Here is a 24,255-nt window from a genome sequence, read left to right on the forward strand (position 1 = left end):
GTGGTGGGATTTCCAGATTTCCCTCCTGTTCACACCCTTTGCCCTAGCTACTTGAGGGGCAAGCAGCATCGGCAACAACATCCACAGGTTGCCACTCAGAGGACTTCTACACCGCTCAAGTTGGTTCACAACAACCTTTGCGGACCTATGGGCACAGCCTCCCTTGAGAAGGCCAAGTACTTGATGTTGATTGTTGACAACTTCAATCATTATGTGTGGCTGTACTTCTTGGAGTACAAGAGCAAAACATACTCCCGTTTCTGCCATTGGAAGGTGTTTACTGAGAAGCAAACGACCTTCAAAATTCGTGATGCTCAAGCTGATCATGGTGGAGAGTTTTCTTCTCACCTCTTTTCTCAATTTTGCAAGAATCACAACATGCGGGTAGAGTATACCCATTCGAACACACCATCTGAGAATGGTGTGGTGGAGTGTATGAATCGGATCATACTGGAGATGGCCCGGATTGATGCTATAGCATCGAGACTTACCTCATTCCCTTTGGGGCGAGGTGGTGGCTAGCATCGAGGCTTACCTCATTCCCTTTGGGGTACGGAAGATTGAGGTAAGCAGGGATGTTATCTTCAACGAGGCTGTGTGGCAAGCATGCATTTAATGACAAGACTCGTTTTAACGGGTCAAACTTTACCAATTCATTGAACTTGATAAGACATGTCCTTGACTCCCAAAACCTATGGGATCTTGTACAAGGGTTGGAACCCCAACCCGATCCTGCACTTGTCCCATACAAGGTTGCCCGCTCGTGGGAGGCTAGGAATGCCTCCGCTATTGTCGATCTCATGCAGGGCTTATTGCCAAAGTTTCATTCTCAACTTTAGCATTTTGACTTAGCGTCTGAGCGATGGGCACACTTGACTCACCGCTATGCGGCTCGAGAGAGAACCCGTCGTATCAATCTTGACCATGGGCTCCAACTTTTCAAAATCACTGACCGGGATGACTTGAAAGTCAAGTTGACTGAGTATCAGCGTCTTCTCGCTGAATTCTTCACTACAAGGACTCCCAAGTCCTCTGACAATCAGGTCACATTGTTCCTAAATAAACTCCCTAAGAAATATTTCAATTTTGTGGAAGATATAGTTTCAAAGCCTACCATGCCTACATTCTATGAATTTGAGTGTCAACTGTTGCATTACGTATAGTTGTTCGATCAGTTTCATATAAATTCCTTGTCAAAGCAGACTCTTGTTGCTCATTCTCAAAAAGGGCACTAAGGGAAGGGAAAACAAAACCCAACCTCCACTCAAAATCAAAATCAAAAGCAAAAGCAAAATCAATCAGGGGAATCACAAGGAACATCCCAATCTCTCAAACTCGGGTGGCAGAATGTACCTAAAAAGAATAGGTATCGTCAACATTATTAAAAGGCTGGCCATTTTGAAGACGACTGTCGATCAAAGGGAAGAGGCACAACGCCAAAATCTAAGTCATAGACCCCCGCCCCTGAATCGAGCAATCCCCAACAAGGGAGGTAGGGTGATGGCAAGGTGCAGTTTAAAGTCAGACTCATACTACCACCGCTCAGCCATTACAGTAGACAACGTTCTCAAATCCAAAGGGCTTATCTGACTAGTCTGCAAAGGCCCACATCGTCTCCATAGAGACATCCGATGCGAGTCTCGTCCACACCTATGAGTTGCCTCTTGACAAGGTTACCGCAAAGGCCCACTCGTCACAACCGAGCACTTCAGCTCCCGTTTGGATTGTGGACAGTGGAGCTACACATCATATGACTCCTACAGCGGACATTTTCCGTTCCCGAGCCCCTGTAGCCGGACAGGTCCGCATAAAAAACTACTCCTCAGTCAAGATTCAAGCCCAAGGTTGCGTCAATTTTGCCACTGACAAGGGTTCGGATCTCGCTTCGCTAGACAATGTATATCATGTCCCTCGGCTTGGGGTTAACTTCTTATCTGTTCAACAGCTTTGCCGGGTGGGGGGAGCAGTCTTCGTTACAATGACCACAGTCGAGATCCTTGACTCTCAAACTGGTTTAGTGATTACTCGCGGTAAGACACAGCCTAATGGCCTATACCACATGACACATTTTCTGACCAAGCCGACAACCGAGGGCTCCATGTTCCATAGCTTCCAAGCCTTGGCCCCATCTCGAGAGCCTACGAACAATGAACGCCGTTGGCATTTTTTATTACGGCATCTTGGTTATGACTCTCTTTATGAGTTGTCACGCCGTGAGCTGATTAAGGGCCTTTCACGCCTGAAGCTAGCTCAAGATGTCTGTAAAGCATGTCAGCTCGGGAAGCATCACCGTACCCCATTTCCTCAGTAAACCTCACATCATGCTGAGGCGCCTCTTAGATTGATTCAAGTTGATCTTTATGGGCCAACATCCACTGCCGCCTTGAATGGCGTATTGTACTTCTTTTTGATATTGGATGATCATTCCAGATACATGTGGGTGTATTTTCTCAAGCATAAGTCAGATGCTTTCACATATTTTTTTGCTTGGGTGTTGTTGGTTCATAACCAAACTGGTCGTCGTGTCGGTTGCATGAGGAGTAATAGCGGTGGTGATTTCATCTCCCACGAGTTTTCCAGGTTTCTACAGAAGCATGGCATCTCACACCAACTCACCTCTACCAACTCCCTTTCTTAGAATGGAATCGTAGAGCGTAGGAACCGGACAACCATGGAAATGGCGCATTGTATGTTATTCGCAGCAAAGCTCCCTGAGCATCTTTGGGTCGAAGCTGTTAACACTTCTGTGTACATCCTCAACCGGTGCCCAGCTGCGGCTCTTCCTCAGAAAACCCCATATGAGGCAACTTTTGGCTCTCGACTTTTCATTTTCCACTTCAGAGTCTTCCAATGTCATGCATACACACACATCCCTGATGACAAGATAGGCAAGCTCACTCCCCAAGCTGATCTCCATTTTTGTGGGATATTCCTCTGAAGCAACAGCCTATCATTTGTTTGATCCTCGGACAAACAAGGTGATCGTTAGACGGAATGTCGTCTTTGACGAGAGGGATATCATGCAGTCCTCTGCACAAGACTCCAATCCGATTCCTTCTTCCACATCATCAGAGATCGTGCCCAGTGAGCCTACTGGTCTACTTCCCGCTCCTGACATTTCCGCATATTCTTCCGCTCTCGAGCCCCCTTCGCGAGACCAGTTACCTCGCTGGTACCAACAGATCATGCGGGATTCGGGGATCCTACCACCGGATTCCACTTCGGAGGGACCTAGAAGATCTGCATGGCTTGCTCCTCAGGCATCATTTGCATTGCTATTTACAGCTGATTATATAGCGCATTCTAACCCGGATACATGGCAGAAAGCTCTTCAGCACCCTCAATGGTGAGAGGCCATGGTGAAGGAGCTAGAGAGTATTGACCGAAATGAGACTTGGACATTGGTGGATCGTCTGAGCTACAAGAAAGTCATCCGCACAAAGTAGATTTTTAGGACCAAGCTAAAAGCTAATGGGACTTTAGACAAATACAAGGCTCGCCTTATCGTGCAAGGGTTTCGACAGAAGCATGGCATTGATTATGAAGAGACCTTCACCCCTACTTCGGTTGACCTCCTTTCAATTGATGCTCGCACTAGCCGCTCACCACGGTTGGCTGATACATCAGATGGATCTCAAGAGTGCCTTCCTAAACAATTTCTTAGAGAAGGAAGTCTATGTGGAGTAGCCACTGGGCTTTCCTTCAAGAAACCCTAGGGATATGGTATTCCACTTGCATAAAGCTCTTTATGGGCTAAAGCAAGCACCGTGGTCTTGGTTCCATAGGATGGATGAGTTCTTGTAGACTTGCGGATACCATTCTACCCCTTATGACCCGAACTTATACGTTTGATCTATTGAAGAGGGGGTTAGCTATATCCTGCTATACATTCATGACTTACTCATCACAGGCTCAAATTTTGCCGCCATAGTGAAAATCAAGACTAAGCTTAAAGCTACATTTGAGATGACACACCTTGGTTTGTTGTCCTATTTCTTGGGGATGGAGGTTCTTCGTTCTGGGGGCTGTATTTTTGTGTCACAAAAGAAGTATGCACTTCAGCTCGTGGAACAGTACACTCCAGATCAGACATGGCCAGTGGCCACGCCTCTAGATCCTACTATCCACTTGTCAAAGGATACCCTAGGGCAGCCCTTCGATCAACATACCTATCATTCTGTTGTAGGAAAAATTCTTTGGTTAATTCACACTAGGCCAATTTTAGCTTACTCAATCAGTATTTCATAGCACCTAGGATGTCACATTGGATTGCACGTCTTCGTGTATTGCATTATTTGCTGGGTATACTTTTTTTTATGGCCTAACATATGGTTTTGATTTATGTTTGCAAGGGTACACTGATTTTGATTGGGTAGGAGATCCTGACACCCGGTGTTCCCATGACAACTACCCCTTTACCTTGGGCATTTCCAATTTCTCATAACAGCATGTCTCCAGTATCTAGATGTCATTTAATAATGCTTTACACTCATCCAAGGCAGCATTGGTTGGCTGTCTCCTTTGAAACTTCTATGAGGAATGGTTATGACACTCCAATTGTAACTATTCATATTACTTACTGTAGCTCCTAGAATCATTGTGAACATTGTTTATTTAAGAAAGAGTTCTCTTCCTTTTTTTGGGGGGAAATATGGGCATGACCTATGTTGCAAATATTGCATAAAGCACTCAATCACACGTAAAGCGATGGCCGCTATGTTAAAGTCATACTCAAATGCGATTGAGCCATTTTTCAAGAGATGGTATGTCATGAGGACATGATTTATCTTTGTATTCTCTTTGGCGGGTCTAAGACTATTACATATGCTCAATGCCCCACCCTCATAAGGTGCCCCCAATGATCCACGGTGCTCAAATTTATCAGGCCCCATTAGGAGGAGAAGTCATGTGCAAGCTAAGATATTGGTTGGATACCAACTTGTATGTCTGACGAGGTCTATGTGACCATATGGCAAAAGGGTGACCTTTGTGGGTCTAGCCCTGGGGTTAGATAGAGTAGTCAAGCTAGTGCAAATTGAGACACATTGCATCGAGTTGCAAGGTGTGGGACTTATCAAGGATTTCGGGGTTCACAAGCCATGGAAGCAACCTCTAGCTAGGGGGTCTCAAGCCCCCCTTATAGGGGTCCACAGGTACTGCCCACAGCCCGAATGTAAAGGGAATGTTCCCTAGCTAACTAAAAAGATCCATAATAAGATAGGTCACACACGCCAAGCAAACTACCTTCACGAGCTATAAAAGGGAGACCCCTCCAAAGCCATCATCCATCTAGATCCTATCTCTCACCCAGTTAGAGTTCTTCCAACTAACCTTAAGCTCTTCAAACCTCTAGTCCAACCTCTCCTGCCCTTGCATAGGTCTTGTGCATGTTGCTGCCAATGTATAGGTATCATAACCTGCCTTTATACCCTAGCTCATCTTAGTAGATATAGTGCAAGCCCAGAAAGCAGTTGTCAAGTATCCCTACTGTGATGTGGTTACGCCTCTTCCCAAGCCCTCTTGATAGTGTCAAGTATCCCTGCTAGTGATGTGGTTACACCTTTTCCCAAAAGATTAGCTGATTGCCTGAGGTGAAATCGCTCATCTTGAGAGAGAAAAACGATCAGCCACAAATAATAAAGCCATACCTACACAGTTGTTGACTAGCTCCACTCACAAGAGGGAGCAAGGGTTAATTCTAAGCATGTTTTGAGAAGCTATGCTGGTTATGCTTGCATCAGCGAACCATGTGGAAAAACCTATTCCAAAAGACATTCAAAAGCCCCGAATTTTGAGGAATGCATGCATGGAGATTGCATACTGGTTATGCTTGTGTTAGCAAACCATGTAGAAAAACCTATTTCCAACAAGACATTCAAAAGCCACTCAAGCTGATGGATCCATGCATGGAGATTTCGATCTCTTAGACAATAAGTCCATTGCTCCAAGTGAGAAGCTATCAAAACACACTTCAAAAGGATCTATGTTTGGCAATTGGATAATATGAAAAGCCACTTCAAGTTGACATTCTATCCTTATCAACCTTGAAAAGCAACCCAAATAGAAAGTATGAACAGACTTGAAGTCAATCAGTAGAAACAGATGAAAGGACAGTTTACCTGTGGCACATCCACACAGGTGCTTGCTCAATGCAACATAATGGCACCCTTGCAAAGATTTTACCCTTCTTAGATCCAAATTTTCAACTGCAAGACAACACATCAAAAGTCAATTGTGAAGCACATCTGAATTATGGCAAAAAACAACAAATTGAATTGTAGGGCCTGGATGTAAGTGAAATCGGTATGGACTATTTTGCAATGAAGAGAATGGAGATCTTTTTAAAGTAGTGTTGTAAAGTTATCAGCAGTTAAAAGACAATCAAAATTCTCTCTGTTTATGTCTGCTTCACAAAGTTTGGCCCATTTGTGATGAAATATGACCAACAAACCTATACAACTCATCTTCTGCATACACAGATAATGGCTGCATTTTACGTATGTAGAATATTCCGGGCAATAGCAAGGACCATACAGGTTACCAGCAAATTTGTTACTGACAAAAATTTCTAACCATTAGATACAAACAAGCCCATTTTCATAACATGCATCTTTCACAGCATTTTTCAATCAAAATCCGTGGCAAGCAATACAGGCAACAAAGCAGTATGCAGACATCAGAGTAAAGACAGGGTGGATTTGCCACATGGCAAGTTAGCCAATTTGCTCATCGTACATATTCTAATTAGCCAGTTATCAGGTTGGCAAGTGAGCCTACAAATGTGCATGATTGACCTAAACTCCTCTAGGACAACATCCCGTGCCAAAAGGTGCATGGGGTCCAAAAAAGGGACAAAGGACAAAATGACCAAAATAATTGGACCTAGATAGAGCTCTTAATGTCCCTCACTCACTCAATGTAAGGCTGATAACCAAGAGATGACCGTGACCACTAACAACCCTCTCAAATCTTGGGTTTGCATGAGCTCCCAAGGGATGCATATGACAACGAAGCAAAGGCAATGGAAGAAGCTTTGTGAAGATGTCTGCCACCTTGTCTGCTGTGAAACAGTAAATCAGCTCCGACCCCATGTCCTAGATGCACTCCTGAACATGGCGATACAGTATACTTTATCTTAATTTGCTTGAAGCAAGCATGAAAAAATAGATTCCTGGCTATGGTCAAGCAGCTTTGACTGTTACCACAAACGACTGTAGGCTACAGCTGTGGAAATCCATTATCAGCCAACATTTGCCACAACCAAACAGCATCTTGGTCAGCTGCACAAGCAGCCCTATACTCTTCCTTTGTGGAAGAAAGAGCAACAAAGGCTTTTTGCCTGCTACTCCCAAGACAGGGCACCTGATCCCAAGGTAAAGCAACAACGTGAATGGATCTTTGGTAGTCTATGTCACTTGCCCAAAATGAATTTGTTCACCAACCTTTAGTGAGAACCCCTCGCAATACAATATCCCATGTGTCTGGTTGCCTTGCAAGTACTACAAGACCCACAAAGTGACCTATCAATGAGGCTTAGGAGAACTACATGAATGAACTCAAGATGATGACTCCATAACAAACACCTAGATGGGTATAAGTGAGACAAATCAATGAGCCAACCAAGTGTTACAATTTGCCAATTCTAGGCAGTACCCAATGTAACTTGTGTGGTGTGGACACCTATTAAAGTCTCAAAATATAGTGTGTCTAGGACTTTAAAGGTAGTGACACTAGACTCTAGAGTTAAATTAACTCCTATTGAGTTAGGGATAGGTCTAACTTACTTAAGACCTATTGCACTTTCATTCTATCATTCTAGTACTTGCATTTTTTGAGTGTGGGACTGCTGTCCACTCTTGCTCACTGTCTCATGTTTCTCTCTTTTTTTTTTCCGTGAAGATAATTGAATTAAGTAGTAAATATTTACATCAGACCATCAGGTCAACATTGAAAATAAAAAACATGAAGGAAAGTCTACACAGACTGTAACACAAAAATGTCACATTGAAAGAACAGCTAGTGTGGAGCGAACAGTATCCAGCCAGGGAGCAGCAATGTTAAGAAGAACCAGATCAGCAAACAACATAGAGGAGATTTGCCACAACACTAAACCCCAGATTCGGGCCAATGACCATGAATGCCAGATACCGAATCAAAAATGAAGGCATTCCGAGTACGCCAAATATGCTACGAGGCTGTCCATCTAAGGAAATGGAAAAGGGAGGGGTAATCTGAACTCAAAGAGGTCATGGAGGTCATCTTTCCCATAATCCACGAACAAGGTGATATCCGTTGCTGGATCAACGAGAGCCACACGCGGGAAACAAAATTCCAAATCTGTCTTGCAACAAGGCAGGAGACAAAAAGATGAAGCACTGTGTCTCATGTTTCTCTCTCTCTCTCTCTCTCATAGTTGCATTCATACCATGTACCAACTCGTTCATTCCGTACACTTCGTACCGTATCATACCATGTGTATCCGTACCAATTGGTACCCAAAAACAGGGTATTTTTTTGCCTATGAAGACTAGAGCACACAATATCTTCCTACTCCCAAGGCAAGGCCATGTGTGAAGGCCTACCAGAAAGCTGGAGCACGAACACTATTGTGCCCATCCTCAAGTCAAGGGACCCTACTCTACCCAGTAACTACCGAACTATCATGGTTGGGCATACATTAGCTAAGTTATATGCTTCCATCCTTGAGAATGAGTTAAGCAGGTGGGCAGAGATGTGGGGTCTTAGAGCATAGGGAAGGTTGGCTTTAGGAGAGGCTTCTCCACATTGGATCACATCCTCACACTCAAAGTGATCATTGAGGAAGGAAGGGCCCATGGCCGACAGACCTACTGCTGCTTTGTGGACTTCTGCAAAGCCTTTGGCACAGTACCGAGAGACAAGCTAATACATAGATTGCATGCCATGGGAGTACCAAAAGAGCTCAGTTGGGATATTTTGGTACTGTATGAGAGAGTTGTGGGCAGAGTCCGGACACCTGAGGGCCTTTCGACACCTATTTACTCCACCATTGGGGTGAAGCAGGGATGCCCCCTCTCTCCGACATTATTTCGCATGTACATTGATGGGATTGCTGATTACATTTCCCAGGAAGGAGATAGAGAAGCTCCACTAGCTGGCACTTGGATACCTCTCCTATTGTATGCAGATGGCATTGTATTGATAGCTGACTCTCCAAAGGGTCTACAAAGACACTTGGACGCATTACACTCTTATACTTGGGACAGTGAGCTTTCAGTGAACCTTGGTAAAACCAAGGTGATGGTATTTAATACTACACCATAGTGGGTCAGGAGATTAGCGCCTAAATTCACATATGGATCTGAGGAACTGGAGTATATGGATTCTTATATATACCTGGGAGTCTTATTCACAAGGCCCACCTTTTCCATGCAAGAGGCAACAAACACTAGACTAACTCGCGAATACACAGCACTAGGTGGTTTGGAGAGGATGTGCTCACAAGTGCAATTCCAAGAACCCCGCACCAAGCTATGGCTCTTCGATACACTAGTCACATCCACACTACTTTATGGAGTACAGATATGGAGGCCCAGTCTTGACCACCATAGCAGATCAGAGCGCACTTATGATGGATGGAGGTCGATGAAGAAACCCCTAGTGTCCATGATATCCAGGATGATTAGATGTAAGGCCTCAGTGCCACATGAGATCATCTGAGCCGAGCTAGCAGCTACACCAATTGTGGTAGAAGCCCTCACCCGATCGGTCACATACATACATAGCCTATGGGACTTACCCAAACACAGATATGCACGGTTGGCCCTTGAGTCCTCCAGGCAACTTGCCAGAGAGGGTGATACTTCATATTGGTATGCACAGATGTCGACCTGGTTTGAGCTACATGGCTTTAGCATCGACAAGTTGCCCCCCTTCCAGTACTCCCTTGATGCACCATCTCTTGATCTGAGCAAGTTAGAGATTCGCAAGATCATCAGGATGGATCTGTCAGAGTGCAGCGGTGCGGAAGCGTAGGACTGAGAGAGAGAGAAGGGAGAGAAAGAGACAGTGGACGATGAAGATCTGCTGTATAAAGAATGCTGAATACAAAGATATACAATGATGCAGTGCGCTGGACTGCGTGTCTCCACCTCGACGATGCAACCTGCTGTCCACCTCGAAGTCTGCTGCAGTCTGCACTGTCTGCTGTCTGAAATCTGTGAACAGAGACAGAAACTGCGCGTCACCGGTCTGTAATCTGCGTCAGAGAAGTGTGTATAGACTGCTGAGAATGTCGGGTATTTATAGCCGACAACTACCTGAAAATAGGGCGCCAGAAAAATAGGTCGGCTGCATTAAATGCAGCCGACTGGGCTGCAGGCAGTCGGACTGCCACGTGGCAGTCCGACTGTGCAGCTGCCCTGCTGGTCCGACTGTGCAGCTGCCTGCCCTCCAGACAGGCTATGATCTCTAACACCCCCTCTCAGAGCCTGGACAGGGCAGAAGCCTGAGGGATTTGGAATGTCGCCGAAGAAGAGCCTGAGGAAGCGCTTTCGTAAACAAATCCGCAAGATTGTCCTCCGTCTTGCAATACTTCACAGTGATGGTCTCATCCAGAAGCTTTTCTCGGATGAAGTGGTACTAAATCTCAATGTGCTTCGTCCGGGCATGAAAAACAGGGTTCCTTGCCAAGGCAATGCAACTTTCATTGTCACATCGCAGTAATGTAGGATGAGTCTGGGGGCACCCAAGCTCCTCCAACAATCTCCGAAGCCACACAACCTCGCAGGTGGTGGAAGACGCGGCCTGATACTCCGCCTCAGTAGACGAAAGGGCTACCGTGGGCTGCTTCTTGCTACTCCATGAAATAACACCTGCACCCAAAGTAAAGCAGTAACCTGTAGTAGACCGCCTGTGGTCCACGTCACCGGCCCAATCCGAGTCGCTCCAACCTGCAAGTACAATATCTGACCCATCTGTCCCTGCGGGGTAATGAATCCCCAAATCAGACATCCCCCTTAGATACCGAAGTATCCTCTGAGCAGCCTACCAATGCACCGTCTTAGGTTCACTCATGAACCCTACCAAGAGCCCAACAGCAAAACATAGATCAACCCTGGTGTTGAGAAGCCAAATCAAAGACCCAATCAACTGTCGATAGCGGGACGCATCCGCCAAAGGAGAAGCTGAATGGGAAGTGGCCTTCCAGTTCGGATCCATAGGAGTAGAGAGGGCCCGACAATCTTCCATCTCAAAAGACACCAAGAGCTCCTGTACATATCTCTGTTGGGAGATAAAGATCCCCCTCTGAGACTGATAAATCTCATGGCCTAAAAAGAAATGGAGTAGACCCAAATCCGTCATCTCGAACGTCCGATGTAAAGCTGACTTTGTCTCCTGGACCTGCTGTGCAGCATCACCTGTGACAATCAAATCATCAACATATAATACAAACAACACACAACCATCCTCGGAAGTGTGTACATACAGCTGCGGATCGGCCTTGAACCGCTGATATCCCAACTGAGACTGGAGGAACGAATCAATCTTCTCGTTCCATGCACGCGGGGCCTGCTTGAGGCCATACAAGGCCTTCTTCAACCTGTAGACTTTCCCATCTGAAGAACCAAAGCCAGGAGGCTGCTCAACATAGATCTCCTCCTTCAAATCACCATTCAGGAAGGCCGACTTCACATCCAACTGATAAACAGGCCATCTCCTATGGCCAGCCAAAGCAAGAACAGCTCTAATGGTTGCCATGCGAGCGGTGGGGGCAAAAGTGTCATGACAATCAATACCTGGGCGCTGTGCAAAACCTTTAGCAACTAGGCGAGCCTTGTGCTTATCCAAAGTACCATCACTGAGATATTTGGTCTTGAAGACCCACTTGACTCCAATCACCTTCTTCTTCGGGGGGCGGGGCACGAGTGTCCAAGTGCCATTCCTCTCAATAGCCTCCAACTCGGCTTCCATAGCTTTCTTCCATGGTGCGGACTGTAAAGCCTCCTTCACGGAGGTGGGCTCTCGATCCTGCATAACACGGGTCATCAAACAATAGTTGGAGCAAACAAGCTCCGAAGAATGTGCCTGGTGCCTCCGTGACCGCCGCGGACCATCCTGTGGTCCCCACTCCTCAGGAACCCCCTCGATCCCTGAATCACGGAGTGTGTCACGGGCCCAGCGAGGAGGAGGCCGAACCTCCCCTCGTCGTTCTCCATCAGCAGAAGACTCTGGAATATCCACCGGTGGTAACTCCTCAGAGGGGTCCGGTGGAACAGTAGACTCTGTGTCAGAAACAGAATCATAATCAAAAGGCACGGGCTCCAGTGGAACTGTAGAAGGAGCCCAACTCTCCCCTGGATCTCCAAGAACGGGATGCTCCTCACCCGTTGAAGTAGCCGGAACCTCCACAAACCGAACATCACGGCTAGTGTACACATCCCGCTTGACGGGATCATACAATCGGTAGCCTTGGGACTGGGAGCTGTAGCCAACAAATACTTGTTTTCAGGAAGCCGCTTCAAATTTATCACGGTGAGCCTTGGGAATGTGAACATAGGCATCACACCCAAAGACTCGAAAGTAAGAAACATCTGGCTTCGCCCCAAAATAAGCCTCAAATGGAGTCATCCCTTCCACAGCCGAAGTAGGGGATCGATTAAGGATGTGGACTGCAGTAGCCACAGCCTCGGCCCACAGAACCTGAGGGGTCTGTCGGTGCTCCATCATGGTGCGCGCCATCTCGATCACACTGCGGTTCGTCCGTTCAAGAATACCATTTTCTTGAGGAATATTGGTATTGGCAAACTCCTGGTGAATTCCTCTATCTGCACAAAACCGAGCAAACTCATTAGACACAAATTCACCGCCCTTGTCGGAGCGCAAGGTCTTCAACTTCCGGCTTAATCGGTTCTCCTCAAAGAGAAGCCAATCCTTGAAGTGTGAGAAAGCTTCTGACTTTAGTGCCAAAAAATAGGCCCATGTCATCCTGCTATAGTCATCCACGATCAGCATGAAGTACGAGCTCCCACGCAGGGACTCGTTCCTCATAGGGCCACAAAGATCCGTAGATACTAGCTCCATCGGTGAAGTAGACCGCCGCGAAGCTGTGTGGGGAATGGCATCTCTATGCTGCTTCCCCCGAATGCAGGAGACACATGGCTGCTGGCTCACCACTATATCCGGCAACCCTCGAACAAGCTGTCCATGTGACGCCCTCCGAAGATAGTCATAGTTCAGGTGACCAAACCGAGCATGCCATAACTCAGGCTGTGACTGTGAGGTAAGAAGAAGAGTAGAGAGAGCAGTGGAAGACTTCAATTTGTAAATGCCGTTCTCCTCATATCCAGATGAGAGAACCTTCCTCAATACACGATCAAGGACTCGCACCGTAGAACTGTCAAACTCCACCAAAAGACCAAGGGAGCAAATCTTATGAACTGAAAGGAGATGGTACCCTAATCCTGGCACATGCAAAACCTCTGAGGTATGGGTACCACCTCGTCCATCCGGAATAAGCTGCATCTTACCCCGACCTGCAATAGAAACTGAAGAGCTGTCTCCAATGAGAATCTGCCCACGCGAGGGTCGTAGCTGAGCAACACCATCTAAGGAAGGAGTCATGTGCCATGAGGCACCACTATCAACAATCCACTCTCGAGCCTGGGGAGCCGTCATCGCAGCATCAGAAGCATTCGGTGAAGCGTCCTCAATGACAGCTAGATGAAGAAATGCAGCTGATGAGGGTGCAGCCACCGCTCCAGAATCCTTGGTATCCTTCTTCTTGGTGTCCTTCGTGTCTTTGTCAGGGCAATCCTTCTTCCAATGGCCAGTCTTTCCACAAATATGGCATGTGGAGTCTTTGTCCTTGTCCTTCTTGGACTTGTTATCCCCCTTCTTCTTCTTTTGGTCCTTCCCCTTCTTTTGAGAGGCTTGACCTGTCAACGCCTCCGACTTGGAAGCATTCTGTCCCTTTAACTGTTCCTCTTGGTCCAAGACCATAGGAACCAACTCTTCCCACCGAAGAGTAGACTCTCGCCCCGAAGCAATAAGGGCAGAGTAAAATGTACCGAATCGTGGCGGCAACTGGGACAATAGTGTGATCGCCATGTCTTCGGAGGAAATCGGCTTCCCCGCATTTTGAACCTGCATCTGTAGCTGCCTTAGCTTGTTAATGTGCTCCCGTAGCGAAGAAGACTTATTAACGGACAAGGTCCGCATCTGAACCTCCAAAGAAACCCTCTTCATCAGGGTCATCCGATTGTACATTTGATCAAGCTCCAGCCATATCTCACGAGCCACCGTCAAGTGCTCGATGTGAGCGATCACGGCTGTAGTGCATGATAGAAAGAGAAAGGATCGAATCCTGGCATTCAGCTTGTCCCAATGAGACTGGGCCCTGGCCAACTCCGCACGAGCATCGGAAGAGAGTTTGGACTCATCTCTTACCGAGGGCCGGTCAATCTCCTCCTGTACCAACTCCGCCAAATCATAGGACTCAAGGATGGCCAACATCATGACGTGCCAAATGCGGTAGTTGTCGCCGTCCAGCTTCTGATCTGTAGGAAGAGCCGGTAAGACAGGCACCTTCCGGTCCATAATCGCCTGGAACTCCAAGTCCATCTCTGTAGACATCTTTAACTGCAATGCCTTCTCAAACAAAAAAGCAGCCCCCTCTAACTGGGAAAACTCAGCCTGCTAAGGCTCTTCCGCGTCCTGGAGCTTCTTCACCCGCCGGAGGCGATGAAAAAGCAAAACCTGCACTTGTAGGCTGAAAACTCAAACTTCCTCCGCGTCAAACAGTAGTAAACAGCAGCAAATCCACCACCTGTACTCCTTTCCTATGCGCCCACACTCGTTTCAGCCTTGTTCCAAGGCGCAGCCCTCCTGTCTGCCCTTAAACGCAAAAAACGCAAATTTGTGTCGCGATGGAAACTCCTCTTCAGGTTGATTCTGCGCTCAGTCAGCCCTCAAACACTGCTCTGATACCATGTCAGAGTGCAGCAGTGCGGAAGCGTAGGACTGAGAGAGAGAGAACGCAGAGAGAGAAGGGAGAGAAAGAGACAGTGGACGACGAAGATCTGCTGTATAAAGAATGCTGAATACAAAGATATACAATGATGCAGTGCGCTGGACTGCGTGTGTCCACCTCGACGATGCAACCTGCTGTCCACCTCGAAGTCTGCTGCAGTCTGCACTGTCTGCTGTCTGAAATCTGTGAACAGAGACAGAAACTGCGCGTCACCGGTCTGTAATCTGCGTCAGAGAAGTGTGTATAGACTGCTGAGAATGTCGGGTATTTATAGCCGACAACTGCCTGAAAATAGGGCGCCAGAAAAATAGGTCGGCTGCATTAAATGCAGCCGACTGGGCTGCAGGCAGTCGGACTGCCACGTGGCAGTCCGACTGCACAATCCGACTGTGCAGCTGCCCTGCTGGTCCGACTGTGCAGCTGCCTGCCCTCCAGACAGGCTATGATCTCTAACAGGATGTTACCCAACTGGATATCAGGCGGGTAGAGCTGATGCCAGGGCAGGAGCTAGGGACAAAGATGGCTTTCTACCACGAGCATTTCCTTCACACTACTGACGCTGGATTCATTGTTCGCCCGAGATACATGGACACCCACCTTTCCCATGGGATCAGATATACTATTGGCTAGTTGCATACCTCCTCACATCAACTAGAGATTGAGACTAGTAGATATAGATCCATCCCACCAAAGAAGCGCATGCGCCAGATATGCCAATTAGAGCCAGAGATAGAGGAGCATTATATATGCCGCTGCCTAGCGTATTATGAGGTCCATGGTCGTTTCCACTGTCTCTTTAGAGACGGATTTGGACCACTATCCAAAGTCATGGATTTTACCGATCAGCGATGCCTTGGTCTCTTTCTTCTTGAGATACAATGGCTTCATGACATGCGCCTTAGGAGTACAACTGCTCCAGGACACCGAGGCCCTTCGCAGAGGCAGCTCACAAACCTCTTTGCAAAGGAGACTCAAAAGACTTCAATACAGTTACAGCCACAGTCCACACAAGAGCCTCTCCCACCGCCACAGTCCACACAGAGACAAGGAGTATTGATTGATCGAGCCATTCAACTTAGCTGATCCAGATGTCCTAGGCCTCGACACAGACACCGACGACACCTTCATAGGCGGATACAGGGGGATTATTGCTCGGGCTAGAGCTAAGCCCTCCATACCCACATGAGATTGTACCATTTGGAGCTCATTGTTACTAGATAGAGCTCTATGCTTACACATAGCCATAGTTAGTTTCCTTTCTTATTTTGCTTTGTGCTACATATTTTGCCCATTGTAACTCATGGTCTCATAGGTCATTTTTGCCTTTTGTAGACGTTAATATATCATTTCAAGCAATAGAGCAAGAGACAAAGAGATGAAGCAATGTCTCATCACATGTAGTGCAAAATATACCACGACCAGTAGAGATCTTGCGAGCACGCAACACATCCCCAGCTGAAAGACAGCAATGTCTCATCACATGTAGTGCAAAATATACCACGACCAGTAGAGATCTTGCGAGCACGCAACACATCCCCAGCTGAAAGACCCCCAATAAGCAACCTCCATATGAACACTTTACCCTGATAAGAAACCTTAGACTTCCAGAGTTGGATGAATCTTTCCTACCACTTCTTTTTACTATCGCGAATATGCCATAATTTATTTGCTTTTCTAGTGACCCATCTCTTGGCCTCCACCATCTAATGATATATATAATTAGTAGACCTTTTCTCAAAATCATCAGGAAGCACAAACATCCAATCTACATCCAATCTCGCCAGGAAGACAATGACTGTAAACCTCAAAAGCCTGTCCTATAAGGACAACCAAATGTCATGATATCCTCGAGGCACCCGAAAGTGCTGACGAATACGCCAGAAAGAATAAAGACGAGACTGCCCAAGAATGATACCATCAAGGACTGTCTGCAACCCCAAACAAGCCATCCGATTAAACTTGTCTCGCTGTAAATCTTTATCAAGTCAATCCAATAACCTAGAGGTAGCCAGTACTTCTCTTTGCAACGAATTCTCCCCCTTACGAAAATCAAGAGGGCGCCAAAACTGCAAAACGCAACATCTCCTACCAAGATGCAATCAAATGAGCAAGGAGAAAAGACTGGGAGACCTTAATAGGTCTCGTGGAATTAAGCATATGCCATCAAGAAGTGTGAATAACCGTGCTACCATGAGAGATGCCAATCCTTTCTATGAAAAATTTTGCAATATCTGACCAAGGATGACTCTCTACACATAGTGCCTGCAAAAGAGCTAGTCTCAAAGTAGCCATATGCAAATTAACATCCAATAAAGCTGCTCCCCCCATCCTTTTAGGAGTAGTCACATGCTGCCACGAAATCCACACTTGGCCCAAACAATTCCCTTTCTTTTTCCACAACATGAATCGGATAAGCTGAACCAGTTCCAAAAGAGACTTCTTAGTCCAAGGAAGCAATAGCAGGAAAAACGAAATCATGCTGATCATGAAGCATTGAGCAACTTTAACTCTCACATGAAGAGGCCAACCTTGAGATTTCTAGTACATGAACCAATCATGAATATCGGATAACATCCAATCAAGCAAGGCACGAGGAGCTACATCCACACCAATAGGATAACCCAAGTGTCTCGTTATATCTCCTTAGAAATCACAACTCCATGCCAACCCTAGGTCGGCAAATCATTCTCCATACAAGAAAGGAGTCTAGATTTCTAAGCATTAATATGAAGTCCCGATGCCAAAGCAAAAAGATTCCATGCAACCATTGCTCGATTAACATTAGTGAGCAAGTCATCAGTGGTATCCCCTGACTAATACAGAGACAACGAGTGGGCTGTAAAGAAATGCCCTAACACAAAGACATAAACAAAAACTGTACGACAAAGTGTAGACTAATAAAAGAACACAGTTAGGGTTACGGTAACGCAGAGACAATGAACACAATGAATGAATGAAGTGATATACCTACTGAATATACGATGCTCATGCAACAAACACACTATGTAGTGAATAAATATTGTACCTCCGACTCTTGTATCTCAAGGATCATGGTAGGGGTAATGAGCTAGAGAGTGTATCGTACTCTGAACGGATCCCAAATCACAACAAGGCAGCCTTTGGATATCGAACACTAGCAAACACAGTAGTAAGAAGCTAGATCTGATACAGACAACAATGAGGAGAGAGAAAGACTAAAAACGCAGATAGGACAGCATGCAAGAGAGATAAAGACTAAAAACGCAAGCAAGATAGCCTACAGAAGAGAGAAAGACTAAAAAAGCAAATAACTGGTGAGAGAAAGACTAAAAACGTGGCAAGACTGTCTATAGAAGAGAGAAAGACTAAAAACGCAAGCAACAAAAGAGAAAGACAAAACGCAGACTGTAGGACCGTGATGACATGGCAAGCTGTATGACAGTAGGTCTGCATAGGAACAGCAGTCATCTCGCTGGAATCAACTCCAAACTGCGTATAAAAGGGTTGGAAATCAAGCGCCAACTAATGGAGACAACAGCGGACAGCTTTGGTTGAGTTGTCCTCTATGAATGGGGTGTGGGCAACAAGCTGAAACACTTGAAATCTGCAAAAACGAGATTGAGGGCTGAATGGAGGGTAGCATATGTATTTATAGAAAGTTTGGGCCCTCCCAAGTGGGTTTGTGCTTATGGGACATAGAAACTCTCTAGGATTGCGTTTCTTTTAAATAAACAAGGTTCCTTCATTAATTAAGCATATTTTAGGGCTATTTAAGTAAAGCTAATGCATTTTTAGCTCAACACCCCCTCTCACGCCCAACAACGGTGCCACAAAAATAAAGGCCATCCAAGCCCTTTCTTACTTTATCTTTTACCCTAAGGCGTCCCACCTCAAAGCAGACAAAGCATCGGACAAATGGGACGCATCGACTGCCTAGTGGCCTACTAAGACTACAAAGGCGATGGTTATCTTAGCAAGGAAGCCCGAGTAATCACCCTAGAGAGGACAGGGCATCGGACAAAGGGTGCACGTCGGTTGCCCAGTGGCCTACCAAGCCCTACAAAGATGGATGGAACCAACTCTAGACTTTTTTTGTGTTTTTTTAAAATTATGTTTGATATATTAAGCATTAAGTGAGGGTTTCAAAGCAGTTTTCGTCCTATTGAGTATCCATGCCTTAAACGGGAGAGTGATAAGGGATGGTCAGCAAACCCAAGACCTTCACAGGACAAGCATACTATCCCTACCATTACTGCATGTAGATGATGACGAAAATGGCTAGGATGTGTGTATAGCAAATATGTCAAGCAAGCAAGACAAGCAAAGCAAGCAAGCAAGCAACCTACGAAAGACAACCTTGGAGACTACCATGTGCAATGCCACGAATATGGTGGATCCTAGAGTTGACTACTCCAACGACCGAAAAGGGATAAATGCGCACAGATGCATGTTTACATGAACAGAATGCCAATCCATGGGGTAATGCAAAGGGAGATGTAAGATCTCATGCTCATGCAGTATGCTATGCAACGGAGCCACCGAAACAATGCCCTCACAAGGGAATTGTTCACTTGTCCAAGTGCCCTTTTACAATCATGTCATCCTGACAGTGCGGATGAAGTTACAAATGTCCATAATACAATACAAAAGAAGAAATGAATGTAATGTCTAAAAAAAACTCTAAGCATCATCACTATCACTATCAAGAGTAGAAGTCGTCCCCTCTCAAACTAGAAGGGAAAGCAAGAGGGAAGCATCCTCTCCCCATCAAGCTGAAGAAGTAGGGGAGGGTGTACCAAAGCCGATCCTCGGTAGCAAGTACTGAAGAACCGGCCGGTTAACTGCTTTGGTCAAGATATTTGCAAAATTATCTGATGATGGCACAAACTCTGGGCGAATAGTGTCTAGCTCAACCTGCTCTCTGAAAAAGTGGAAGTGGACTCCCGCATGCCGTGTCCGTGGTGTGATAAGCGGATTGCCCGCAAGGGAAATGGCACTTTGGTTGTCGCAATAGACAACTGTGGTAGAGTCACATGGAAAGTGAAGCGCCGCCAGTAAACTCCTCAAATAGATGGCCTCGGTGGTGCCATCGAAGAGAGCCCGGTACTTAGCCTCTGCCGTGAAAGCCATCACCGTCTCCTACTTATGGCTGGACCAAGAAATCGGAGCCATGCCCAAGATAAAGAGGTAGCCACCATGGAAACGCGGGATGTCAAGATCTCCTCCCCAATCAGAATCAGTGTACCCTTGCAAACATAAACCAGAATCATATATCAAGCTATAAGAATAAGTACACCGCAAATAACGCAACACACGAAGACATGCAATCCAATGTCACATCCTAGGTGCTATGAAATACTGACTGAGTATGCTAACTAAGTAAGCTAAATCTGGCCTAGTGTGAATTAACCAAAGAAGTTTTCCTATAACAGAACGATAGGTATGTTCAAGGGCTATCCTAGGATATCCTTCGACAAGTGGACAATAGAATCTAGAGGCATGGCCACTGGCCATGGCTGATCTTGAGTATATTGATCCATAAGCTAAAGTGTGTACTTCTACTATGACACAAAAATACAGCCCCCAGAACGAACCACCTCCATCCCCAAGAAATAGAACAACAAACCAAGGTCTGTCATCTGAAATGTAGCTTTAAGCTTAGCCTTGATTTCCGCTATGGCAACAGAATCTGAGCCTATGATAAGTAAGTCATCAATGTATAGCAGGATATAGCTAACTCCCTCTGCAGTAGATCAAACGTATAAGTTCGGCTCATAAGGGGTAAAATGGTATCCGTGAGTCTGCAAAAACTCATCCATTCTATGGAACCAAGACCGCAACACTTGCTTCAGCCCAGAAAGAGCTTTATGCAAGCGGAATATCTTATCCCTAGGGTTCCTTGAAGGAAAGCCGGTGGATGCTCCACATAGACTTCCTCCTCCAAGATACCGTTCAGGAAGGCACTCTTGACATCCATCTGATGTATCGGCCAACCGTGGTGAGCGCCTAGCGTGAGTAGCAACCGAAAGGAAGTCAACCATGCAGTAAAGGCAAAGATCTCTTCATATTCAATGCCATGCTTCTATTGAAACCCTTGCATGACAAGGCAAGCCTTCTACTTGTCTAAAGTCCCATCAACTTTTAGCTTGGTCCTAAAAATCCACTTTGTCCCGATGAATTTCTTGTGGCTCGAACGATCTATCAATATCCAAGTCTCATTTCGGTCAATACTCTCTAGCTCCTTGTCAATGGCCTCTCCCCATTGAGGGTGCTTAAGAGTCTCTTGCTATATATCCGGCTCAGAATGCGCTATATAATCAACTGTAAACAGGGATGTAAATGATGCCTGAGGAACAAGCCGGGGAGATCTTCTAGGTCCCTCCGGAGTGAATCCAGTGGTAGGATCCCCGAATCCCGCAAGGTCCGCTGGTACTAATGAGGTAACGAGTCTCGAGGACGGGGCCTAGGAGTAGAAGAATCTACCGAAATGTCAAGAGCAGGAAGTAGACCAGACTCAGTAGACATGATCTTTGATGATGTGGAAGAATGAATATGATAGGAGTCCTATGCAAAGGACTGCACAATATTCCTCTCGTCAAAGGTGACATCTTGCCTAGTGATCACCTTGTTTGTCCGAGGATCAAACAAACGATAGACTTTCACTTCAGAGAAATATCCCAAAAAAATAAGATCAGCTCGGCGAGTGAGCTTTTCTATCTTGTCATCAGGCATGTGTGTGTACACACGACACCCATAGACTCTGAAGTGGGAAATAACAGGCTGAGCCAAAAAATGCCTCATACAAGGTCTTCTAAGGAAGAGCCGCACTCAGGCACCGGTTAAGGATGTACACCGAAGTGTTAACAGTCTCGACCCAAAGTTGCTCAAGGAGCTCTGCTACGAACACCATAGATCGTGCCATTTCCATGACTGTTCGTTTTCTACGCTCTACGACTCCATTCTTAGTCTTTCTCTCACCTACTGCCTACGCTTTTAGTATTTCTCTCTTGCAGGCTGTTTTTCTTGCGTTTTTAGTATTTCTCTCACCTATTGCCTACGTTTTTAGTCTTTCTCTCTCCTCACCTGCGTTTTTCTACTGGTTGCAACCTCTTATTGCTGGTCACATTCTCCTCCCACTGGCAGCTCACTTCCAACCCTTCCACTATCCTCCCACCCCTTGAGGCGGACATTGCGGTTCGTGCTTCACACTGCCCTCACATCCCTTGAGGCGAACATTGCGGTTCGTGGTTCATGGTGGCTGACCTCTTCCTTCTTCAGCAAGGCACACTGATATCCATGGCATCTTTACCAATAGATGACCAGACTACTAGGTGCTTCTACAGTGGCATCACCAGACACACCACCAATGCTTGCCGACTTCGACCTTTGCTCCCCACCCCCTTGGAGTATATGCGTCTTCCACCATGCACTTCTTGTGCCACCTCTCCTTTCTGGGCCACAAAGATTGTTCTGTATCGGCTATCAGAGTACTATGCTCGAGGCAATAAGACGCATCAGATGCGCACTAAGTCCTTTCGAGCACATGGAGGATTGATTGGCGCTACGACCTCCTGGAGATCGTCACAATGTCAGCGGCAGTCTTCTCCCGCTTATTTTCAGGTACAGTGGCTTCCACGGCCTACAGATCTGCAGTCTGCTCCATCAAGAGACGATGATTATTTGATACCGTCTCCTCGTCAGTCTGCTCCTTCGAGAGACAGTGGTTGCTTGACTCCTTCCTCTTCTTCGGCTGCCCAATTCGCTCCACTGAGAGACAGCGATTGTTGCCCATCTCTTGCTCATTTTGAGCCCCACCCTCGACTACTCGGGTTCGAGAGGCTACCTTTGGGAGCTCTTCGGCACCCCAAATACCTTCTTCAGCATGACCGACCGTACTTCCTTTGTCATCAAACATTTCGGAGTCCGTGATCCATGAGTTTTTGGATTCCCTATCTACTTCAGAGGGGGATTCAGAGGGGGATGTTATTTCTTTGTCCTCAGAGGGGGCATCTACTTCTTCCACTTCAGCGAGGGGCCCTCCACCTCCCACCTCAGAGGGGGAACCTACTCCACATGAAGTTCTTCACCCATCCTCTACTTTCTTAGGATAGCTGTCTTCAACCAGTCATCTCTTCTACTGATACTAGGATCTTCAAGTACCACCTAGATCGGGACCTCGGAGGTTCAGCCACGACTTGGTGACGAGGCCTTCGTATTCCTTTCCGCATGGATGCACAGAGCTAGTAGCTTCTCTCCCGAGGTTGAGTTTCGGATTCTCCAGTTCACTCTGTCTACTGGTCTTTACTGCAGGTTCCCTTTGCGGTGGAAATCTTGGATCTTAGGGGTCCTCTACATCTTCTTGCCTTGGTCACTTGGTCAACATGGAGCCACCTCCCGAGATCAAGTACGGGCATATCCTTATGGTTCTCGGCACCACACAAAGTCCGACATTCCTCCTATGCATTGCATGTTTTCTTTATCTTTGTACTAGGGCAATTGGACAAGTGAACAATTTTCCCATGAGGGACATTGTCCAAGTGGCACCTGCTGCATGAGCATTCTTCAGCATGTGGCATTGCATCTCCACCTCACTCTTCTCTTGTTCCCCTTTTTGGGCCTGAGAGGGGGTGTTGAGAAACCCTTCACCCGCAATTTGCGTTTCTGCGTTTTGCGTTTAGGATTTGCAGCCCCAAAAAGGGGTGCCATCCTAAACTGATAGTGCCTTTTTATAGGCCACTCTCTCATTCATTACTTACGGCTGATTCATACAGTCCGTCACCTCTTCTCTCTAGCCTCTCCACTACCCTCACACCCCCTTAGGAGGACATTGCGGTTCATGGTTCGTGGCTGTCTTCATCGTCTTCCTTGTGCTACAGCACCCTTGTTTCCTCGTATCACATTCACTCCATGATTCAGGTCTTCATCATTCCATTCATCAAAGTTTCTTCTCTCTTCTCTTCTCTTCTCCATGTTTGCCGAGTTCACTCCGTGTTCCTCCCCGCCAACCCTATTGTCTCGCTGGTACGTCATCTTTTGACACATGCTACCCCCCTTCTATTACTCCCTCGATGCACCATCGCTTACCTTGAGCCACTCAGAGATTAGCAGGATTATCAAGATAGATCTCACCCAGCTACATGTAAGAAGGACATGGTTGGCACCAAAACAAGAGCTAGAGGCCTTCTATGTCCCCATAAGATCATATCTGCTAGAACTCTTTTACTTGTCAAATAGAACTCTCTTTACTTATAGCCCTTAGTCTACTT

General features: G+C 46.4%; 1 protein-coding gene across 4 annotated transcripts in view; it reads right to left on the minus strand.

Annotated features, from left to right (window-relative positions):
- LOC148040135 (methyltransferase) overlaps positions 1-24,255 on the minus strand; it is a 77,479-nt gene that overhangs the window by 45,427 nt on the left and 7,797 nt on the right. For all 4 annotated transcript variants that reach the window (XM_087696954.1, XM_087696945.1, XM_087696962.1 and 1 more), the window contains exon 6: positions 6,120-6,206. In XM_087696954.1, the coding sequence (XP_087553080.1) occupies positions 6,120-6,206 (87 nt within the window). The remainder of the gene's footprint in view (positions 1-6,119; positions 6,207-24,255) is intronic.

The sequence above is a fragment of the Lygodium microphyllum genome, chromosome 2 (assembly GCF_053477565.2).
Source record: "Lygodium microphyllum isolate KBCC chromosome 2, Lygodium_microphyllum_v1.1.10, whole genome shotgun sequence".
NCBI lineage: Eukaryota > Viridiplantae > Streptophyta > Polypodiopsida > Schizaeales > Lygodiaceae > Lygodium > Lygodium microphyllum.